This window comes from Macaca mulatta, chromosome 4 (assembly GCF_049350105.2).
Source record: "Macaca mulatta isolate MMU2019108-1 chromosome 4, T2T-MMU8v2.0, whole genome shotgun sequence".
Lineage (NCBI taxonomy): Eukaryota > Metazoa > Chordata > Mammalia > Primates > Cercopithecidae > Macaca > Macaca mulatta.
The window spans coordinates 129,464,517-129,486,937 of NC_133409.1; the positions used below are offsets into that span (position 1 = coordinate 129,464,517).

The following is a 22,421-nucleotide window of genomic DNA, read 5'->3' on the forward strand; positions in this document are numbered from 1 at the left end:
TACAGGATACTGGTCCCCAGTGACCTTCTGAGGCAGCCAAATAGATCTGAAATCTTGTTGTGCTTTTATGGATAGCCTTGAAATTAATTGCTGTCATTTTCTTCCTAGCAGAGCTTGGAACTCTGGAGACTAAAGTGGTGTGGGTGTGGCCGCTCCCAACTAGACTCCACCCTCTTCAGAAGGCAGTTGTCATAGTATTAAAACCGCTAACATACACATCAGGAGGTGGCCTTGAGAAGCTGAGCGGAGACCAGCTGGACTTTAATCAGGTTAGTATTGACCTTAAAACTCTTCATAAATGTTCTCATGTCTACTTCACTAAGGAAAAACAATTTTAAATGTGTTAGTTTGTGTGAGTACTTTATGTCCTTGCTGCTTTTGTGTGTGCTTAGGAGACAACTTAAGCATTGTTTGTTAGCTCCTGAAGGACATGTCGGTAAAGAAAAATAATATTCAATGATTAGAAAACAAGGGCAAAGAATTTGATGATATGAGAAAAGTGAGAATGGTATCATTGTGGGCAATCTGAAGATACAACCACATCGGTGACAGGCGACATGCTGCAGCTTGCTTATGGTAAAGTTGTTTATTAAAAACATGTATTCATGTGATTCATACAGGAGTCAACACACAATTATACTAGATTTAAAGTTGGCAGGGTCACACATGAGGGAGCACCACTTGATCAGTGAAAAGAAAATACATCTGGATGGTTGTATTCCTCTAGAACTGGTACTTCCAAATGGGTAACCAATCATCAATGCTTGCCAATCAGAATCTAAATTTACACTTCCATCATTGATTTTACACAGATTAGTTTATTGCTCATACAAGTGACTTTGTGACTGAGCACCAAGTAGCATGCTATTTTTCCTTCTTCTTCTCCTCCTTCTTCCCTCCTTCTCTTTGTTCTCTTTGCCCTCTTTCTTCTTCCTCCCCCTCTTTTTCCTCTGCCGCCTCTTCTTCTTCCACATCCTCCTCCTTCTTGTTCAGCATATCTGGGACCAAAGGGCAAACAGGGTTTAAAGTCTCAAAATTGCAAGTGAATCTAAATATATAGGACTTTTAGGGTAGTAGGCAAGTGGATCTAAGAACAGTAATAACCCCCTCTTAAGCTGTTATATTCCCTGTCCAACAGAATATGTAAAGTCCTTCTATGTGCAAGTTCTTCCTATCTGCCAAATTAAATATTACCCTGGGCTACCCTGCCAAAGCACTTACTCAATTTTTTAAAGTAACTTTTTGTGTAGTCATGATGTTTCTACTATGTGGGAGAGTTTGGTTGCTTTGATCATTCTTTTTAAACAGCAGATTGGTGGGTTTCATAATCAGGATTGGTTATTTTATTGCCATAATCCTAGCTTGTTTTTGTTTTTTTTTTCCCCACACTTTTTGTTTGTCAATTTTGAGACAGTCTCGTTCTGTCACCCAGAGTGGAGTGCAGTGATGTGACCATGGTTCACTGCAGCCTTAACATCTTGGGCTCAAGTGATCTTCCTGCCTCAGCCTCCTGAGTATCTGGGACTACAGGTGTGGAACACCAATCCTGGCTAATTTTTTTGTTTTAAATAGAGACTTTATTTAATTGCCCAGGCCAGTCCTGAACTCCTGAGCTCAAGCAATCTTCCTTCCTCAGCCTTCCGAAGTGCTGGGATTATAAGTTTGGGCCACCATGCCCAGCCCTGGTTTGTTTTTTAATTACTCTATACACTGTATTCTAAAACAGCGACCCCTATGAGGCAAATGCGAAAAAAAAAAAAAAAGGATTGCTCTTGAGATATCTAGCCATGTTATATCCTATGAAGCACGGACTGAACTTTGAGCAATGCGCTACACTGTGCTTAAAGACGATGACAACTTCTCTGCTTCCCAGGAGCTCACAGTTTGAGGGGTGGGGGACACAAAAATGGTAACTTCCGCAGGCTGTAAATATTCAATCATAAGTCATAACAGGAAGAAACTAGTCTGAATGTCAGAAGACCTAGGTTCTAATCCAGACTTTAACACTAACTAGCTAGTTGGCAAATTGCACAAACCTGGAGGAAGGGCTAGCTAGATCCCTTCTATCTCTATAATTTGGGAAGTCTTGAGGGGAGAGCTAGATATATCAATAGAACATACAGTTTTTATAAGGCACATGAAGTCACCAAACAGGTTGGAACATAATACAAGTTAGTAGTGCCTGGAATAATTACCAACATAAAAATAAATAAATGAAAACAAAGGTCTTACACAGGAAAGCCTCAGAATCTCAGAGGGACCCTGTGAAGTCACATTGGTGTTGGACCTGTCTAGTGCAAACGGAATTCACAGGTGAAAACAATCCTGCTAAGAAGAAGGAAGACACTCCTGTTGTTCCACCATATATATACTATACTAGCATGCATTTTGCTTCTCTAGACTCATTCATTCATCCATTCATGCGTTCATTCATTCATTTTAGAGAAACCAAGAGACTGTTACCATGGCGGGGAAGCCCAAGCTTCACTACTTCAATGGACGGGGCAGAATGGAGCCCATCCGGTGGCTCTTGGCTGCAGCTGGAGTGGAGGTATGTTCTGAGTTAGGTCATCTTAAGTTGGACCTAATTGATTGTATCAAAATGTTTTAGTAAGCCAAGAGACTTCCATACTAGTGACCTGTGAATATTTTGGCCTCCAATAAAAACATCCCCAGTTATATTTTTTTAAATGGACAAATTTTACCAAATGAAATTTTAAAAATCTGTCCATCAAAGAGCACATGAAAAAGAAGACATGAACAATGAAAATATATTTTGAAAAGAATCATCAACTAATCACAATGAGTGGACCTTATTTGCATTAGGGTTTAAACAAACTATAAAATATAACTTATGACACATAACAATCAGGAACCTGAATATTGATTGAATATTAGATAATATTAAAGAATTATTGTCAAATTTTTAGTGTGATTTTGTGATGTTAGGTATGATGTTTCTGTTATGTTTCAGAGATACACACTAAAGTATTTAGGATGAGGTAATATGATGCCTCAGATTTGTTTCATATTATGACTAGAGGAGGAGAGAAGCTGGGCATACAAATGAAAGACTGGCTTGGGTTGGGGATTATTGCAGCTAGATGATTGAAACAAAGAGGACTGTTGTATTTTATGTGTATTTTATATACATATGAGAAATTTATACAATAAAATGGTAAGCACATAAGAAACTAAGTGTCATTAAACATAAACTATAAATCACAATAAAGGCAGGGAGGGAGTGGATTGTAACAAACTGCCTGTTAAAGACTGAGCATATTCAGTCAGCAGTTATTTTGTTGTGCACCTACTAAGTGCCAAGTTCTGTCTTGAGGACTGACAGTGAAAAAGGCAGACACAATTCCTGCCCTGAGGCATACCACATACATGTTTACAAGGACTCAGATAAGTAAACAGGTGATTAAAATCAGGAGTGAGGGCTTCTAGAACACCCAAGCATTCCCCAGTGCTACCAGGCCATCCTTCCAGTGTTTGAGCAGGAAATGCTGGGAGGTGTCTGTGGGACTCCGCTAAGTGCTGCCCTCTAGAGGTGTCACTGAGAAAAACACTTCCCAGTCCAGACAAGAGTCCCTCAGTAACTGCCTGAGGGTTTTCCTCCAGAGAAAGTAATGGAAAAACTCAGAAGATCTTGTCCCTCGGGTGTCAGCAGAAAAGGAGGGTTTCAGGTGAGGTGGAACTTCTAGCACACCCCTTCAGCTTCACAGCGCCACGTGGACCTGAACCTTGGGATGGCGCTTTCTCCATTGCTTCACGAGGGCCTCAAATTTTAGCCTCACCCTTTCTCAATCCGATGAGGAAACAAGCACATAAGAAATCCAAACACTGCCATTCCAGGTTGTTTTCTTTGTACAAATGAATACGCTGTTTCACTGTCACCCAAACATCAGTTCTGCAGCTCAGTGCCTTTTCTCCAGTGATGTTCCCTCCCTAATCATGGACATTTGTGAGACCGTGGGGAGGTGAAGTGAACTAAAAGACGGAGCAGGCCAGGAGCAGTGGGTCACACCTTTAATCCCAGCACTTTGGGAGGCCGATGGGGGAGGATTGCTTGAACCCAGGAGTTCAAAATGAGTCTAGACCCCATAGTGAGACCCCAGCACTACAAAATAGAAATAAAAAATTAGCTGGATGTGATGGTGCATAAATATCGTACCAGCTACTCAGGTGGCTGAGGTGGGAGGGTCACTTGGGCCTGGTAGATCAAGGCTGCAATGAGCCGTGATCACACCACTGTACTCAAGCCTGGGCGACAAAGTAAGACTTGGTCTCAAAATAAATAAATAAATGAAAAAGAAGATTGAGCAGTTATATGGTCTGACTCATGCCTGTTTCTTGAGGGATCTAATCTAAATTTCCAAGCAGCCATGACGAACTACTTCTGTATCCCCTGCCGAACTCAGACATCTTATGTTCTCCAAATTATGTACCAGATGGGGGCCATTCAAGGTCACAAGTCTATAATGCTATGGAACGAACTAACAAGAACCCATTTACTGTTTCTGCTTCCAGTTTGAAGAGAAATTTATAGAATCTGCAGAAGATTTGGAAAAGTTAAGAAATGGTAAGATCAAGTCTCTAAGTGCCTCTGATGAGGGTATCTGGTATCTAGTAGAGAAGGTACAGTTGAAGATTTTTTTGTTTGTTTGTTTGAGACAGAGACTGGCTCTGTTGCCCAGGCTGGAGTGCAGTGGCGCGATCTCGGCTCACTGCAAGCTCTGCCTCCCGGGTTCATGCCATTCTCCTGCCTCAGCCTCCCGAGTAACTGGGACTACAGGCGCCCGACACCATGCCAGGCTAGTTTTTTATTTTTAATTTTTTATTATTTTTTATTTTTTTTAGTAGAGACAGGGTTCCACCGTGTTAGCCAGGATGGTCTCTATCTCCTGACCTCGTGATCTGCCTGCCTTGGCCTCCCAAAGTGCTGGGATTACAGGCGTGAGCCACTGCGCCTGGCCATAGTTGAAGATTTTAACACCAGGTGATGCCTATGTGTGTGTAGGGTGGTAGTTGCGTTGGTGGAGAGGGAGAAAGTGGTTAAAGTGGAAGGGATGTGGCTCCCTGAACAGATCTGGTAACTCTCTCCAGGCTAAAAGGCCAGACCTCTCAGAGTGTTTGCTAGAGGAACCACCCCCAGTGCCCTGAGAATGCCCTTTCCTTGTTTTCATGCTTGGGGCACCGTGAATGAGCTGTGGTCATCAGCTCAGGATCCCACACAGACTTCCCCATCCAAGGACACACAAGAACATTAATAAGACGAAAAGAATAGAAATAGATGTGGCCATTACCTTGAGTTGTTTTCTTTCATGGGTCATGTGACAAGGTCATATTGTAGTAATATTGTAGGCTTGGAACAACACAGAAAGGGACCTCTACATAAAATCGTGTCTCAGAACCTACTTTAAAGGCCATGGATACTGTGAGACTTACCCTGGGAAGTTCTCATTTTAAATGACATCTTCCTGGCACTCCCATTGTAACCTGTCTCAACTTTTTCCTAAAATATCATGAAGATAAATCAACGCAAGAAAAATACAAGGGACCTACTATGTACCTGGATGGGGAATAAAAGCATAGATGTAATAACAGGCTAAGAGGTAAAAGGAATCAGATCGGAAAAAGAACTACAGGCAGCTAAAATCAAAATACTATTTCATTTTGGAGGTTAATAGGCAATAATTTCTTTTTCATTTTATAACCTCAGTCATTTCAACTATCGTCTTCTATTTCTGAAATAGTGGGATTCATAGAAATTTCATGCTCCTTTTTTTTTCCTTCTTTCTAAAGATGGGAGTTTGATGTTCCAGCAAGTACCAATGGTTGAGATTGATGGGATGAAGCTGGTGCAGACCAGAGCCATTCTCAACTACATTGCCAGCAAATACAACCTCTACGGGAAAGACATAAAGGAGAGAGCCCTGTACGGTATATTTTCTGTTCTTCCATCCACAGAGAACACAGAGTGATTTAGGTCCTTCCCTGAGTGGGTGGGACCATGGCAGGGCATCATGACTAGCAGGAGGCTGGGCCTTGGGCATACATACTAAGGTCCAGTATTGCAGAGTCCCATGGAGATGAGGGAACAGTGGACATGGGGAGGGTTCAGGCAAGGGTGATTCTAGAAGATGATGCAGACCATGGATCCAGCACCCTGACAAAGGTTTCCAAACACTCATAAACCCTATGAACTGAGGGGGATGGGGAATCATGATTCCAGGTGGTCAGGCCTTCAGAGGCTGGACTCCAGTCAACAGCTTAGGACAGGCATAGAATGTTTGAGAGTCTGTAGATGAAGGCCTGGGGAGGGAAGATTGCAAAGAAGCTGAATATCAGGTCCCAGTTATTCCAAGAATGATGACCAGGAACCCAAGTTACCAGCCAATTATATGGACTGGTAAACTTGAGCAGGGCTAGTAGAGGCTGGCACCCAGAACTCTGGGGTTACCCTGACACATTGATTCAAGGCTGAAGCAGCTAGATTTATAGAATACCAGCAAAGCCATGGGGTCTTCTCACTGTTGCCATAGGGCTGCCTGATGCTAAATAACATCCTATGTGAAACTTCAAAAAGTTTAATGTAAAGTTACCAATGACCCAGCAGCTCCTCTACTAGGTATATACCAAAAGAATCAAAATACGTCCGTACCAAATCTTGTACATAAACATACAGTGCAAATAACAGCACTTTTCATGGTATTCAAAAAGTAGAAACAACCCAAATGTCTATCAACCAATAAACGGAGGAACAAAGTGTGCCTTAGCCCACTTTCCATGCAATGGAACAATATTTAGTCATGAAAAGAAATGAAGTACTGATGCATGCTACAAGAAAGTTGAGCCTTAAAGACACGTTACATGAAAGAAATTAGACACAGAAGGCCACATATTGTAGGATTGTGTGTATGAAATGTCTAGAATATTCAAACCCGTAGAGGCAGCAAGTAGACGAGTGGTTGCCTGAAGCTAAAGGGTTTGGGGTTTAGGGAAAATGAATACTCAATGGGTACACATGTCCTTATCAGGGTGATAAAAATATTCTAGAATTAGAGTGTGATGGTATTTGCAGAATTCTGTAAATGTACTAAAAGTGACTGAATAGTATAATTTAATGGGTGACAACTATAATATGTAACTCCACATCAATAAAACTGTTGTTTTAAAAAGTACTGTAGAAAACCCAGTTAAACACAAAAAAAAAAAGGTCTCCTAAAATATGTCCTGGTTGTAACTGTGTAAAGAATTTCACCAAAGAAGGGGATCTTTTAGGTGGGGTCTCAAGTAATGCACATGTGGCTAGAGTCAGGCAACAGCACATGGAGAGGGCTGTAGAATTATGTTTCATGGGAGTTACGGGAAAAACTGGTAATATTGGGCACAGAAGTGGGCCTGGGAGATGTAAAATGATGAGACAGGATGAGGAACATGACAGAGATGGCTGTGCCAGGGACTCTCTTGGGATTACTCAGTAGGCAGGTCTTTGACAATTTGACTCACACTAAATTTATGCACAGAACAAACCATAATAAAGATGATCTATCCTGGCACAGCATTGGTGGGTACTGGCAGTGATTCCACCAATTTCTCTCATGACTGTGACTGTAGACAGGTCACCGATGCTCTTTGTACCTGTATTTGGTCATGTGCATAGCAAAGATTTTAGAGATATATCTACCTCGATAAGTTGTTTTAAGAAATAAATGGCAGCCGGGCATGGTGGCTCATGCCTGTAATCCTAGCACTTTGGGAGGCCAAGGCGGGTGGATCACATGAGGTCAGGAGTTCGTGACCAGCCTGGCCAACATGGCGAAACCCTCTCTCTACTAAAAATACAAAAATTATCTGGGCATATTGGCAGGCATCTGTAAGCTTAGCTACTCAGGAGGCTGAGGCAGGAGAATCCCTTGAACCCTGGAGGCGAAGGTTGCAGAAGCCAAGATTGTGTAACTTCACTCCGGCTTGGAGAACAAGGGAAACTCCATCTCAAAAAAAAAAAAGAAAGAGAGAAAGAAGGAAGGAAATGTCAATATACATGCAAAAATCAGAGCATACTGACTAGAATATAAAAGGCACCCACTGGAGATGAATTACTTTGCCACCATCTGACCCTCTATTCTCTTAGGTTTTTATAAACCTACAAAATCTAAGGCAAGAGGCATTTGATGCTTTGGCTGTTTTTGTCTTTCAGAATTGATATGTATACGGAAGGTATGGCAGATTTGAATGAAATGATCCTTCTTCTGCCCTTATGTCGACCTGAGGAAAAAGATGCCAAGATTGCCTTGATCAAAGAGAAAACAAAAAATCGCTACTTCCCTGCCTTCGAAAAAGTAAGTGAAGCTGTTCAGCATTTTGGGGCACTGAGTTTAGAGGCCAGTAGAAAAATAGTGGCTGGGCATTCCTGGGGCACTGACCTTTACTTTCAGTGAGACTTCCTGAACACCAATGCAGCTCTCTGACTCTCAAGGCATTTTATGAAAATTGACTTAGAGGAGCAAAGATACCACTTATCTCCAAGTTATAATTTTCCAGCAAAATTTCAATTTACTAGACTCCAGTATAGAATTCTGTATTCAACAAAATTTTGTTTGTAAGTAGAACGTGGGCTGTGGAAGGCTCTGAATCACATAGAGGTTGCTGTTGAGTCTATGGAACATATGGAGAAATGAAGACTCTGAAATAGTCTACTCCTGGAGGAAGAGTGCTGTCATGAAGGTGGAGTCATTGCCCAAGACAGATTGGAGAGGGAGAGAGCAGAGTGTAGAGCCACATCCTGAATGTCAGGGCTACACACTGTAGGGCCTGGGGCAGACAGAACATGCAGCAGCAGATGCTAAAACCCTGGCCCATGTGGAAAATGCAAGCAGGGTGGGTGGTGTGGATGCCACAGTGATGCGGAATGAGAAGAGAAAATGGAGCCTGGGCTCCAACCCAGGAGTGAGCTAGAGCCACATTCTTGCTCCCTCATTCAATCAGGGAACATAAAGGCCTGGACCTTCACACCATCCAGTTAGGCCACACAGGTGGGAATGTCAGGCTGGAAAGACTCAGGGAGAAGCAGGGGTCCCAGCCTGGGTGGGCATGTGTTTCTGATCTGATGTCTCAAATTCTCCAGGTGTTACAGAGCCATGGACAAGATTACCTTGTTGGCAACAAGCTGAGCCGGGCTGACATTAGCCTGGTGGAACTTCTCTACTATGTGGAAGAGCTTGACTCCAGCCTTATCTCCAGCTTCCCACTGCTGAAGGTGACCCATTTCACAGCCTTCAGAGAGGCAGCTCCACATGTCCCATCTTGGGGTCTAGTAACTGGGTCCTTGGACTGGCCATGTTCTGACCCCAGCCTTTTTCAGGCCTTCACTACCCCCAGGTCTCCAAAATGAGCTTCCAGATTCCAATTTTGAGGCATGAAAGACTCCTGTTATGGAAAGGAAATTCGTGGTGCATGCTACCCCATGAAAAGTATTTTGCCTTTTATCATGGAAAGGACCCAGGGCCCAGCATCTTCCTCCCTCCCCCATTCCTCTGTGGTCTGTTCCTGAGTTTTCTGTGATGCCCTTTATCCCAAGACTGTCCTTGTGTTCCCACACTGAGTTAGTCTGAGAGGGCCCTTTCCATCTGGTTCCTTCCTTAGGCTCTGGCCAGGGTGGCCAGCAGGAGCTGTCAGATAATTGTGTTCCTCTGTGCACAGCTCACCAACCACACTGCCCCCAACCCTGTATCTATCACTGAGAAAAGGTGGTCCCATGGTTTGACTTTAATATTTTCTATAACATTTTACCTTCTAACTAATTTCTCTGTATTTTCACTTCTGCTTAGAGACTGATCTGTGTTGATATCTCTTGGGCACATTATTTTTTCTTGTCTTATACGAGATTCACTAATCTACAGGATTAATATTTAAGGAGAAAGATAGGGATGACTGAACTGATTAAAAGCTTAAGACATCTTTGGGGAAAATAAAGTGAGCTACATGTCCTCCCTCTTATCTTCATTTCTCACTGGGTGTCTGTTTCTGCCTCCATGCTGGTGCTGATGGAGGGGACTTGCTTGGTCTTTGGCAGGAGGGGTCAGATTCCCTGGGCGGTATAAACGGTAATGGCAGGCCCTGGCTTCACTCTGAGGCTGTGCTTTGTGAATTACAGGCCCTGAAAACCAGAATCAGCAACATGCCCACGGTGAAGAAGTTTCTACAGCCTGGCAGCCCAAGGAAACCTCCCCCAGATGCAAAAGCTTTAGAAGAAGCCAGAAAGATTTTCAGATTTTAATAAAGCAGCCATGGAGGCCAAGAACATGCAAGACCAGTATTCTAAAGTTTGCAACAATGAAGTGCTTTACTTAAGTGTTGACTGTGCCTCTTGTAAAGCTAATGAACCCTTTCCAATTACATACTAATTAAATAATAAAAACTCCTATTTGCCAACTTAGTTAAAATTTAAACCTTTTCATTAGGATCTGATATGAATTCAGATTTCTAATCTCCTCCTAACCTGTCTCTTTCTTGAAATTAAAAATTTAGTAAAAATGTGAAATGTAGGTTATATGATTTGTTTGACTTTTACCAAGAATTATCCTGTAACATTTGTCATACAATCTATTAAAATGTCAATGTAGAAATGCGCTCCTGACATTTTCAGGTATGCACAGGAGAAGAGTTACCATTCTGGGGAATGGCATAAAGACATTTTCTTCTTTTCCTGGACAGTCATTTTATTTCTGATAAAAGCGTTCTTTCTCCTGCATTTTCAAAACAACGATTCTGTCTGCTGTGGATTCCTGTTTTCTAGGAGGTGAGGAAATATTGAAGAGCAAACAGACCCATCCTCTGCTCTCAGGCCACCCTGTTGTCCCTTACAGTGTGTGTGCTCCTGGCTCATCCTCACACTGCTTCTTAAGGCTCTGTGGGGACCCAAGCATGAACCTTCCCTCAGTTCCCTCAATGCTACTCAGACCTGGGCTGCCAAGATACAGATGGTATATGTGAATTACATACAAATAACTATATGCAAAATCATTTTTCCCTAGTGTGTCATTGTGCCAGAATGCTTCGATTAGGAGTGCTTTCTAGTTTCAGCCCCTACTGGGCCTATAATGTTACTCTCTCCCAGGACACCTGGGCTCTGCAATTTGAGTTCTCCTGTTAGAGTGAGCTTCCCCACAGTTGGCAGAGGTGGGTGAGAGAGCAGACAGACACACAGGCTTCCTACCGGCAGCTTCACTTTGCTCTAGTCTCTTCTCCACTTACAACCAGAGTAGTTTTTCTGAAATGCAAATCTGAATATCACAGAATTCTTCAGTGAGTCCTGACTGCATGTAGAATGCATCCTCACACCCATCCTCACTCCCTGATCTTCAGCCCAATCAACCCTCTGAGCATGGTGGGGCCTCCTGCCCTCCTGCCTGGGTGCATTTGCTAGCCCTGCCTGGCAAGCTCCTTCCCAGTGGCCACAATTAAGTCTACCCTGTTGCTTTTCAGGAGCACTGGGCTGTTCTCTGTGCCCTCCTCACAGCCCCATTGAGTCTCTAACAACACCTGAGGGCCACTGTGTCTGCTCCCTTGTACTGTGAGCGCAGGTATGGGACACTTACATGAACTAGAATGCTGAAGCTTTGATGAATCTAGGAAATTATAGAATTTTAATATGATGAGAGAATTGTGTGATCATGTTTCAACAAGTAGTTCTTCCTTTCTAGAGATAAATACTAGTATTTACCAAAGAAATGATATGCTGTCTGGAAATTGCTTCAAAAGAATCCCTTGGTAGTGGGAAGTTTGTACTGTTTTCTTGTGGCTCTTGTCACAGATTCCTACAAACAAGGTGGCTTGAAACAACAGAAATTCTGAAGGCCAAGAAATCTGAAGTCAGGGTGTGAGGGCCACATTCTTCTGGAAGCTCTAGCGAACAATCCTTCCCTGCCTCCTACAGCTTCTGGGGGCTGTTGACATTTCTGGACTTTCTTGGATCTTGGCCACATCACTCTACTTTCTGCCTGGGGCTTCCAGCACCTCACCCTCTGCGTGTCTGTCTTCTCTGTTGTGGGTACACTTCTTATTGGATTTAGGGCCTATTTAGATATATCGGGATGGTCTCATCTCAAGTTCCTTAACTTCATCTGCAAAGAGCCTTTTTCCAAATACGGTCATATTTACAGGACCCAGGGGTTTGGATATGGACCTATCTTCTGTGGGGGCCAACATAACCCACTGCATGGTGTAGATGAAGAAAGGTTTTTGTCAATTGGTGAATCCAGGTCATGGGTACTTTCAACTTTGTTATGTTATTCTGTCTACTTTTGTATTTGCTAGAATTTTTCCATGTAAATTAAAAAACTTTCGTATTTTAGGAGCTCCTACAATGACCAGGTTTTGTGCCAGACAATGAGGAATGGAATTAAACAAGGGGAAGAAGGCTTTTCCCTCAGGAGCTCAGGGTCTAGTGAGGAAGCTGATATTGAATACGTCATGTGAAAACAGCATAGGGTAAGAAGACACAGTAGAGAAAATACCGTAGTAGGTGAAAGTAGTGCATTCCAGTCAGGACAATTACCGTGTGCAAAGGCCCAGAGGTCAGGAAGGATGACCTGAGTGATGCAGAGAGGAAAGAGTATGCAAATAGGGTGGCTAGATTTGGCAGATAAAATACAAGACACCGAAGTAAATATGAAATTCAGATGAACAATCAATACTATTTTTGTATAATCATATTACCTACAGTGCTTGGGACATACTTATAGTAAAAAGATATTGATTATTTGCCTGAATTGCACATTTTCCTGGGTTCCCTGCATTTTATGTGGCAACCCAGTAAGAGAAGCCTTCCAGAGGGCCATCAACCTGCCCTTCACAGACATCCCTTCCCAGCTATGCTCCCAGCAGAGATTTCTCATCTGCCTTAGTCCTTACATTCAAGTCATGAAAAGTGAGCATCTGCAAAAAGCCAGTTTCTGCTGACTTGTAAAGAGAGCAAAATCTGCTGAAATGTTTTGTTAAACTTTTATTGCCAACCCTGAAAAGGAACATATTAACCAGTTACCTTGTGATAAGAGGATGACTTGCCATTTTTCTTAGAATCTAGTAGGCAGTCCTGTGACCCTGAAACTTGTGGGAGTGGCTTTTTGCTAAATTGACTGTATCTCTTTCAATGGGAGGGAGCTATAGAAAGGAACATGTAGCTTATAAACGCATTAGGACCTTAAATTAAGCTGTTGAACTATGAGCGTGACAGCCTTTAACAAACTAAGCACTGATCTTGTAAATCTTCTCACACTGCCTCATATCCTCTCATCTAGGTCACCAGAAAAATACTTTTAAATGTATCCTTCACACAATAAAAACAAATCTGTTTAATACTCACATCAGTGCCTTCTTTGTGTGCTTGGATGAGAGTTCGAGTTGTGCATTCAGCTGCTTTTGGATACATTGTGTCAACTCAATAAACAGAAAGAGACTCTAAAATAAAAGATATTTATTTGGGAATAAAGTTTTGTAATGAGTAAATTACATAGTAAACCACGCATATACTTAGGGAGATAAAGGAAGACAAAGGTTTTTTAAGAAAACAATGAAAAGGATTAAATAAATTTATAAAATACTTATCATTCACTACAAACGTCAATAACAAGGGTGACGTCAGGCCAAGTTTGAACTGGCAGTTGCTGGTCAGATGTCCTTGCAGAAGTTTTTTGTATAATGCTGTGATAACCTTTGTGCAAGATTATGTTTTTTGTAACTTTTTTTCTTATCTGACATAAAAGAATGAAAACCTTCTCTTCATGGCTTTTTCAGCTCTGTTTGTCAAGGTTTTCTTAACATTAGTAACTTCATTTTGTTTCTGATAATGTTCACGATCATTACAGAAATGTAAAAATGAAAAATTTATAAAACTAGGGCATGAGTATATAATAACAGGAAAAAAGTTAATGATCTAAGGTAAAAAAAAAAAAAGTGATGGCGCCATTTTAGATAATCTGAGAATATGAGCAGTGCCAGAAGAAACACAGGTGTTTGTGCCAAAGTTGCTTTCTCTAGACAAGCAGTCAATACACCATTGTTGCGAATGAAAATTTGGCAAGATCACAGACCTGGGACTCCCAATGACCAGTGAAAGAGACATGTATCTGCACAGTGCCACGTCTGCAGTTGTTTCTCCAAATCTCCATCTCCTGCTGAGGAAAGAGCCACCAATACCTACCAAACACAATTGTAATTTACAACTTGATGGTAGATATCACACACATTCGTGCTTGCTTCCGGAAGTGCTTTGTGATTTGTTGCCAAGTGTTGACGCCACTGACTTTTCAATATTACTTTAAGGTTGTTATGCTCCAAAGGGCAGGCAAAATCTTCTGTGAGGCACTGTGTAGAACTTGCAGGTTAATCTAAGTCTGTAGAACGTTTAGTTTTATAAAGCAAGATGACCTAGATTTATGATGAAAAAAATTAAGAACAAGAATGCCCTTCTTGTGAATTTTTACATCCTGATTCAATGATTATTTGTTAATCCTTGTCCTTTGCCCAGTTGAACATTTGTCCGAAAACCCTGCTCTTTCCAAATTCCTCCTTCCTTACTCCTTCTGTGCCTACTTAGTGGAACAATCCCATTTCTTTAGTAATTCTGCTTGAACTGCAGAAAATTGAGTCTGACAATCAGGATTGGTTGACCCATTTTCATGATTCTATTATTTGATTTTTCTATTTAATTTTTTCTATATTATTTAATTTTCACATCAAGCAAGCTTGAAAGTGGAAATTGGAGAAATCTCTGTGACCACTAAAATGTATAGCAGTGCTATTCCTATTAGAATAAATTAGTCTCTGAATGTCAGGAAAACTAGAATCTAATTTAGTCTTTGCTACTAATTAATGGGATGACAAGTCACATTCTCTCTCTGGGGTTCAACCAACTCATGACAAACCTAGAAAATAGCTAAGAAAAAGTCTCTCACCCTTGGCATCCCTTGGGTTGGGTAATTATTTGTGTGCAAGAGCTGCCTTGTGCATGAGAGGACATTTCAAGGCATCACTGGCCTCTACCTACCTGATCTTGTAGCACTACGTACCCCCAAGTTGTGACAACCAAAAATGTCTGCAGACATTGCTGAATGGGATAGGGGAGTAAAATCTCTCCTCGTTTAGAATCACTTGACTGCATGACTTTTCAAAGTGTTAAAAGTCAGAAGTCCTGATAGGAGAACTACATAGTCATTCGAGCGTACAACTAGTTTCTAAGAAGTGCCAAAAGGCATCTGACTAGAATGTATGATGTCATTAGAGTACAAGAGTCGACGACGGCCTGGAATAAATGTTTAATATTGAGGGGCAGGAGATGTTATAAAAGGAAGACCAGGAGTTTCAGTGAGATCCTCTTTTTGGATCCAGATTTGAGAGCTATGCAAGCTATAAAATAATTCACAGGAAAGAAATACAGCACCCATGTGAGAAGATGCTGAAATGAGAGTTGCAAGAGGTTACAGAGAGCAATGTGTAAATACAGATGAGTGATCCTACTTTGAAGGGTAGGAAAGCAGACATCTGGGAGGTACAAAATCCACTGAACCTGCAGATTGAGATGCTACTGTGGAAAAAAGGAGCCCACCTGGGCAGAAGAGACTGGGTCCTCAGCTTTTTCTGAGTCTGGCAGCATTTTCCCCTTGCTCTGATTTGCTTGGCTAAGAGAATTATGATTCTTGGGTTGGAATTTTCAGGAACCCATTAAAATGAAGTCACTGCTAAGCACATTCTGTTCTGTTAGTTGTCCACAAGCCTGTTTTTCTTTTTTCTTTTCTCTCTTTTTTTTTTTTTTTTTTGAGACAGTCTTGCTCTGTCACCCACGGTGGGGTACAGTGGCATGATCTAGGCTCACTGCAACCTCCACCTCCTGGATTCAAGTGATTCTCCCACTTCACCCTCCCTAGTAGCTGGGACTACAGGCACATGCCACCATGCCAGGCAATTTTTTTTTTGGCATTTTTGGTAGAGGTGAGGTTTCACCATGTTGCGCAGGCTGGTCTCGAACTCCTGGGCTCAAGTGATCACCTGTCTCGGCCTCTGAAAGTGCTGCAATTAGAGGCAAGAGCCACCACACCTGGCCCCACAAAGCTATTTTTCTGACTAGATTTAAACCCTTTAGAGTAAGGACCAAATCAGACCAAATATTTTTTGCTACAAGCCATCATCATTGCTTGAGACACTGAAACTGTTTTTAAAAGAGGCGAATACTCCAGAAACAAGGAATTGAGAAAGGATCAGCAAAATGTCTGCATTTCAGGTAAGTAACAGGATGGGGTAGAGAAGTGACTGTTTTCATCAAGTATTAAGAGTGAGAACCTGCTCAAGAGCTATGAATAGCTGGAGAGAGGCAGTGGGGCTCCCACATGCATGGCTGGAGTTCATGCAAAGGGGGCCTGGCAGTAGGAAAGGCTCAGACTGCCCTGAGCAGGGGGTGAGTGGTAACTGGGCCTAGTCTGAGGAGAGAGGCCCACCAGGTGCAGGGTATGGGAGTCTTTTTCTGGGATATAAATTATCTCTTTTTCATAAAAAACAACCTGGGAACCAGGGGTCTGCTGCAGTCTAGGAGTTAAGCAAGACTGTGTTAACGACGGGTCAGGCCTCCTTGAACCTTCACTGAAAACTTCCTGTTAATCCAGTGTATTAGTCTGTTCTCATGCTGCTAATAAAGACATACCTGAGACTGAGTCACTTATAAAGTAAAAAGGTCTAATGGACTCATAGTTTCACGTGGGTGGGAGGCCTCACAATCATGGCAGAAGACGAAGGAAGAGTAAAGGGACCTCTTACATGGCAGCAGGCAAGAGAGTGTGTACAGGGGAGCTCCCCTTTATAAAATCTACAGATCTCGCGAGGCTTACTCACTATCAGAACAGCATGGAAAGACCCACCCCCATGAGTCAATTATCTCTCTCTGGGTTCCTCCCGTGACACGCGGGAATCATGAGAGCTACAATTCAAGATGAGATCTGGATGGAGACACAGCCAAACCATATCACCCAGGTTGACTGGATTAGTGAATATCATTAACCTCTGTACAGGAGCTTTATAGAAAAGACCCATTGTATGACTTCTTTGGAAAAAAATCTGGATATACATAAAATCTTTTTTTTTTACCAGAGATTGATGGGTTAAGAGAGACAGAGAGAGAGAGGGGAGACCCCGGTACTACCCAATGTGTTCAGAGAGACTCATCCACATCCCAAGAAGTGGGGGTCGGAGGACACTGTCATTACTCGGTTCCCATTATGAATTTTATGCACATTATTTTATTAGTCTGTTTTCACACTGCTATAAAAAATACCCCAAACTGGGTAATTTATAAAGAAAAGTGGTTTAATTGACTCACAATTCTGCATGGCTGGGGAGGCCTAAGGAAACTTAACAATCATGGTGGAAGGTGAAGGAGAAGGAAGTACCTTCTTCACAATGCAGCAGGAAAAGGAGAGAGCAGGAGAAACCACCGCTTATAAAACCATCAGATCTCACGAGAACTCAATATTGTGAGATCAGCATGGGGGAAACCGCCCCCAAGATCCAATCACCTCCACCAGGTCTCTTCCTCAACATGAGGGGATTATAGAGATTACAATTTGAGATGAGATTTGGGTGGGGACACAGAGCCAAACCAGATCAATTATTTCATTTAACTTTCTCAACAGCCCTCAAAAATAGGTATGGAAATCCCTATGTTTTGTTTGTTTATTTTAGAAAGAATCTCTCTGTGTCACCCAGGCTGGAGTGCAGTGGTGCAATCTCAGCTCACTGTACCTCCATCTCCCGGGTTCAAGAAATTCTCCTGCCTCAGCCTCCCTAGCAGCTGGGACTACAGGCGCCCGCCACCACACCTGGCTAATTTTTTTATTTTTAGTAGAGATGGGGTTTCACCATGTTAGCCTGGCTGGTCTCCAACTCCTGATCTTAAATGATCTGCCCATCTCGGCCTCCCAAAGTGTTGGGAGTACAGGCGTGAACCACCACACCTGGCCAACAATCCCTATTTTGAAAAAAGAAAATTAAACTCAGAATTCAGAGAGCCTGCTGAGTTTATGAACCCCATAATGGAAGGAGTTGTGGTTTATCTCAGTCTACCTTCTCTCTGACAAGAAACAGTGTAATTAGGACCACCCAGAGACCTAACTCTTTTAATTTACTACTGGGATTATCATAGGTTATATTTCTTTCAATACAAGCTCATTTTCTAATTGAGGTAAATACACTAGTCCTCAACTCACTCAGGTTTTTAGGTTGTCATATCAGGGAAAGGCACAGTTTCATTAATTTTTTGTTCTAATCAAGCTCCTGAAAAGTTGCTAACAGAAAGGAACTCAAGATTCAGATGTTTGTCTCTTGCCCTCGCCTTTAAACCTTTAGCTGGCTAATGGAGTCTGAATGGGAAAATATGAAACAATTTCTCAGACAGAAGCAGAGCCAGCTTATAGGGTGGAGTGGAAAAGCTCTGGACCTGCAATTAGAAGGAGTTCAGGCTGACCCAACAGGCACCACGTGTGCAGCGTGGGCCAGTCGCTTTAGCTCTTGAACCTCAGTGTGCCCATCTTTCATTAGGATATTAGGAGCCATTTCCCAGGGTTGTTGCAGAAGGTAGACACACTCCCTAGGTATTGACCATGAATGAGGAGCACGTGTGTGTGACTCATGGCAAACCTTTGAGCCTCTCTGGTTCTCAAATTCTGTTCACCCAGCCAAGCTCTGCGTCAAGTTTGTCCCAGTCTTGGTCTGGCTTTTGGAAACCTCATATTGGGAAGGTGATATGTTACTTATAAGCAAGAGCATTATGATAAAATGCTATGTAAGATAACAATTCATTTCCCTTTGAAACATGATCCTCAGTAATGGCTAAGGGTACAAGGGTGCGACTTGAGTCACTCTGTGAACTCTAGTTGATAACAATTAAACAGACACACCCACTCTCTGGGTGAGGTTCACTCTCCCTTTCCTTCTGCTGAATCATGCTATTTGCATTTCCAATGAGAGGGAAGTGCAATGTGCAAAGTCTCTAATTACAAGACAGATGAGTTGATTAAGTATGTTCAAAGAGTTCTTTACTTTCTAAAAGTTAGAGTGAGTTCCACATTTTAAAATGTAGATATTTAAGAGATTTTGATTTCCAAATTCAAGTCATACATACTTTTTTAGAAATACATCTGTTGGTAAAGACAAGTATATTTTTGTACCAATATACCAACCTTGACGACCACAAAAATTTGCAGGAAGAATCTTAATATTTTATTACAGAGCTGGGGGTTTGGAGAGAAAATCCCACTGTTCCTAAGTCCTGGCACTGGAATGCCTGCTTTCAATGAGTCTTGGGTGTTTCCATTCAAACTCATGATAAAATTATTTATGGTCTGTCCCGGTAGACTCGGTTTTCACTCTCTGATACTCTGCTATGTTCCACCTCCCAAGCAGGCTAGGAGAGAGCAAAGGCTATCAAACTTCCTTGACAAGCCCCGATAAATTTATCTCTAACCATTTGCAATGGCCAAAATGAGCTGCACGCATGCAAACATCCATACACATAACATATATATAACTGAAACTAAAAACTCATGAAACATTACTTACTCTTCAACATGTCATGCTCTCTGGTATTTTTTATTCTTTTATATCTTACTTTTAAAGTATTGGGTTTCACAGTCTGCTGAAAGATTACCATGTGTATTTGAGAGACATTAACACAAAAAATAAGTCCCAATCTTTTTTTTTTTTTCTTTTTTGAGACAGAGTCTCACTCTGTTGCCCAAGCTGGATTACAGCAGCCTCTACCTCCTGGGTTCAAGCGGTTCTTGTGCCTCAGCCTCCTTAGTAGCTGGAATTACAGGCACGCGCCACCATGCCTGGATAATTTTTTGGTATTTTTAATGGAGACAAGGTTTCACCAATGTGGCCAGGCTGGTCTCGAACTCCTGACTTCAGGTGATCCACCCACCTTGGCCTCCCAAAGTGTTGGGATTAGAGGTGTGAGCCACTGCACCCAGCCAGTCTTTGGTTTTGAATAGCAATGGATTTGAATCCCAGATCCACCACTTACTTTGGGCAAGTTACTCAAAAAATCTCAGTACTCTCAACTGTAAAATGACATTAACAACAGCACTCACCTTAGGTGATTTTTGTAGAATAAAATGAAGATAAATTTGTAAGAATGGCCAGTGTGTGACTGACATTGAACAAATGCCAGCTCCTTCCTTTCCCTGCAAAATTAATGCAGCATCTCTTTTTCCAGGTTATAAAACAAAATGCACCCTATAGAGGTAGAAAATAGAATTCTAAGAGAATCAAGAAAATTATGATTCTCTGTCTGTTAAGAATTTGGATCTCATAGTTACAGTTAAGCAAGTCTGAGGCCCTATTTCTCCCTTTGATCAAACGTAGCTGTATTAGTCCATTTTTACACTGCTATAAAGAACTTCCCTGAGCCTGAGTAATTTATAAATGAAAGAATTTTAACTGACTCACAGTTCCACACAGCTGGGGAGGTTTCAGGAAACTTACAGGCATGGTGGAAGGTGAAGCGGAAGCAGGCATCTCTTCCCAAGGCAGCAGCAGAGAGAGAGAGAGAGAGAGAGAGAGAGAGAAGGGGGAACTGCCCTTTATAAAACCAAGAGATCTCGTGAGAACTCACTCTCAGGAGAACAGCATGGGGGAAACCGCCTCCATGATCCAATCACCTCCCACCAGGTCCATCCCTCAACATGTGGGGATTATGGGGATTACAATTTGAGATGAGATTTAGGTGGGGACACAGAGCCAAACCAAATCAGTAGCCTAACAGCCAAAGAGCTGAAGAGTGACTTTGCTCCTTCCTGGTCCTCCTTGTCATGATATCCTCTGGTTTCTTCGTCACTTACTGGGTTCCCAGGGCCTTCACCTAGGTGGGTTCCAGATCTGCCTTCATTTTAGTGAAGTGGGTGTGGATTTTCATGTTTATCACCACCTAGAGTGTGATTGTGGACATTGCATTTCACTTCTCTGATGTTCCATTTCATTAACCAAAAAATGGAGATACTAATAGGTATTTCATGGGACTTAGGAGGATTAAAGATATAACATATTAAAAGGGACTAGCATTGGGGAAGTATCACCAGGATGTTTTTAATAAATATTACTTCTTGAATTCTTCCTCTTCCCGCTACCTTCCATATATGCATTATTACCACAAGCTCTCACCTCTTAGCATGACGAGAATGGCTACATTTAACCAATGGGCACGTGAGACTGGTTTGCTAGAATCTGAGGGTGGCCACCGATGGGTAACAATTTGGGCCAAGAAAACATTCCAGGAATTCCTCCAACCCAGTCATGAAGAAGGCAGGTTCATCTTCAGTGTTGTTGGTGGTTTTCAACCATACATCCTAATGAACATTTTTTATTCTATGGCTTCATTCATTCATTCATTCATTCATTCATTCATGCTTAGAGAAACCTCCAGGAGTCTGCTATCATGGTGGGAAACCCAAGCTCTACTACCACAATGGACGGGGCAGAATATAGTCCATCCGGTGGTGCCTAGCTGCAGCTGGAGTACAGGTAGGTTCTGAGAGGTCATCTTAAATTGGATCTAAAATTGACCTTACCAGATACTTTTCCCTCAGAAACGATGAGATGTTTCTTACTAAATGACTTGTCAAGTGCTGTACCTTAAATGAAAATTGGCAGTTATTAAGAAAAAGATGATGAATTTGATCTAATAAATTGTTAAAATATCTTTTCATCTAAGAGCATAACCATTAAGATACATTTAAGAAACTAATCAAAATGTGTGAACCTTAACTGAACTTGGATTTAAACAAACTATAAAAAAAATTATGGCATTTATATAACAGAAACATAAATATCGATTGAATATTTGATGTCATGAAAAAATTATTGTTAATGTTTCATGTGTGATAATGTACTACGGCTATACTTAAAACCATTCTTCTGTTTTAGAGAAACACATTGAGGTATCTAAGAACAAAATATATGGTATCTGGGATTTCCTCACATCATTACAAGGAGAAAGTGGGTGGGCACGTAGGTGAAAACACATTGGCTTTAGTTGGTGTAAACCAAATATAAAATTCTAAGCCTCTTCCCCAGACGCAGCCATCTGAATGGACCCTCTTCTCAGCAAGGGCATTACTAAGCTAACCTGAAAAACCAGTTTAGGCCATGATGGGAAGTGGGGAATTGGACATGCCCTCCTCTCTTTTGGAATTACTGATAGAACAGACTCTAAGTCTGATAAGAAACATAACTTTCAATGGTAAAAACCGTAATTACTTTTGGACCAACCTGACACAATTTATTTTCTCTGAAGCCTGCTACCGGGATGCTTCATCTGCATGATAAAACTGGTCTTCACACCCCCGTATTATCCTAACCCAGATATTCCT

General features: G+C 41.8%; 2 protein-coding genes across 3 annotated transcripts; one reads left to right on the plus strand and one right to left on the minus strand.

Moving 5' to 3' along the window:
- Positions 1–8: 8 nt before the first annotated feature.
- Positions 9–10,634, plus strand: GSTA3 (glutathione S-transferase alpha 3). Of its 2 annotated transcripts, XM_028846776.2 has the most exons (7): positions 85–269; positions 2,444–2,551; positions 4,534–4,585; positions 5,809–5,941; positions 8,207–8,348; positions 9,134–9,265; positions 10,163–10,634. In XM_028846776.2, the coding sequence occupies exons 2-7, from the start codon at positions 2,465–2,467 to the stop codon at positions 10,283–10,285; spliced, it is 669 nt and encodes a 222-aa protein (XP_028702609.1). In that variant the 5' UTR covers positions 85–269; positions 2,444–2,464; the 3' UTR covers positions 10,286–10,634. The 2 variants fall into 2 exon arrangements, with proteins under 2 accessions (XP_077855942.1, XP_028702609.1); XM_077999816.1 differs by lacking the exon at positions 4,534–4,585 and having other exon boundaries at positions 9–269.
- Positions 638–21,468, minus strand: LOC114677588 (uncharacterized). The gene is made up of 4 exons (XM_077999817.1): positions 20,539–21,468; positions 20,145–20,237; positions 13,373–13,467; positions 638–998 (listed from the first exon to the last, which is right to left on the minus strand). Exons 1-4 carry the CDS (start codon positions 20,569–20,571, stop codon positions 785–787), a joined length of 435 nt encoding a protein of 144 aa, XP_077855943.1. The 5' UTR covers positions 20,572–21,468; the 3' UTR covers positions 638–784.
- Between the last annotated feature and the right edge of the window lie 953 nt (positions 21,469–22,421).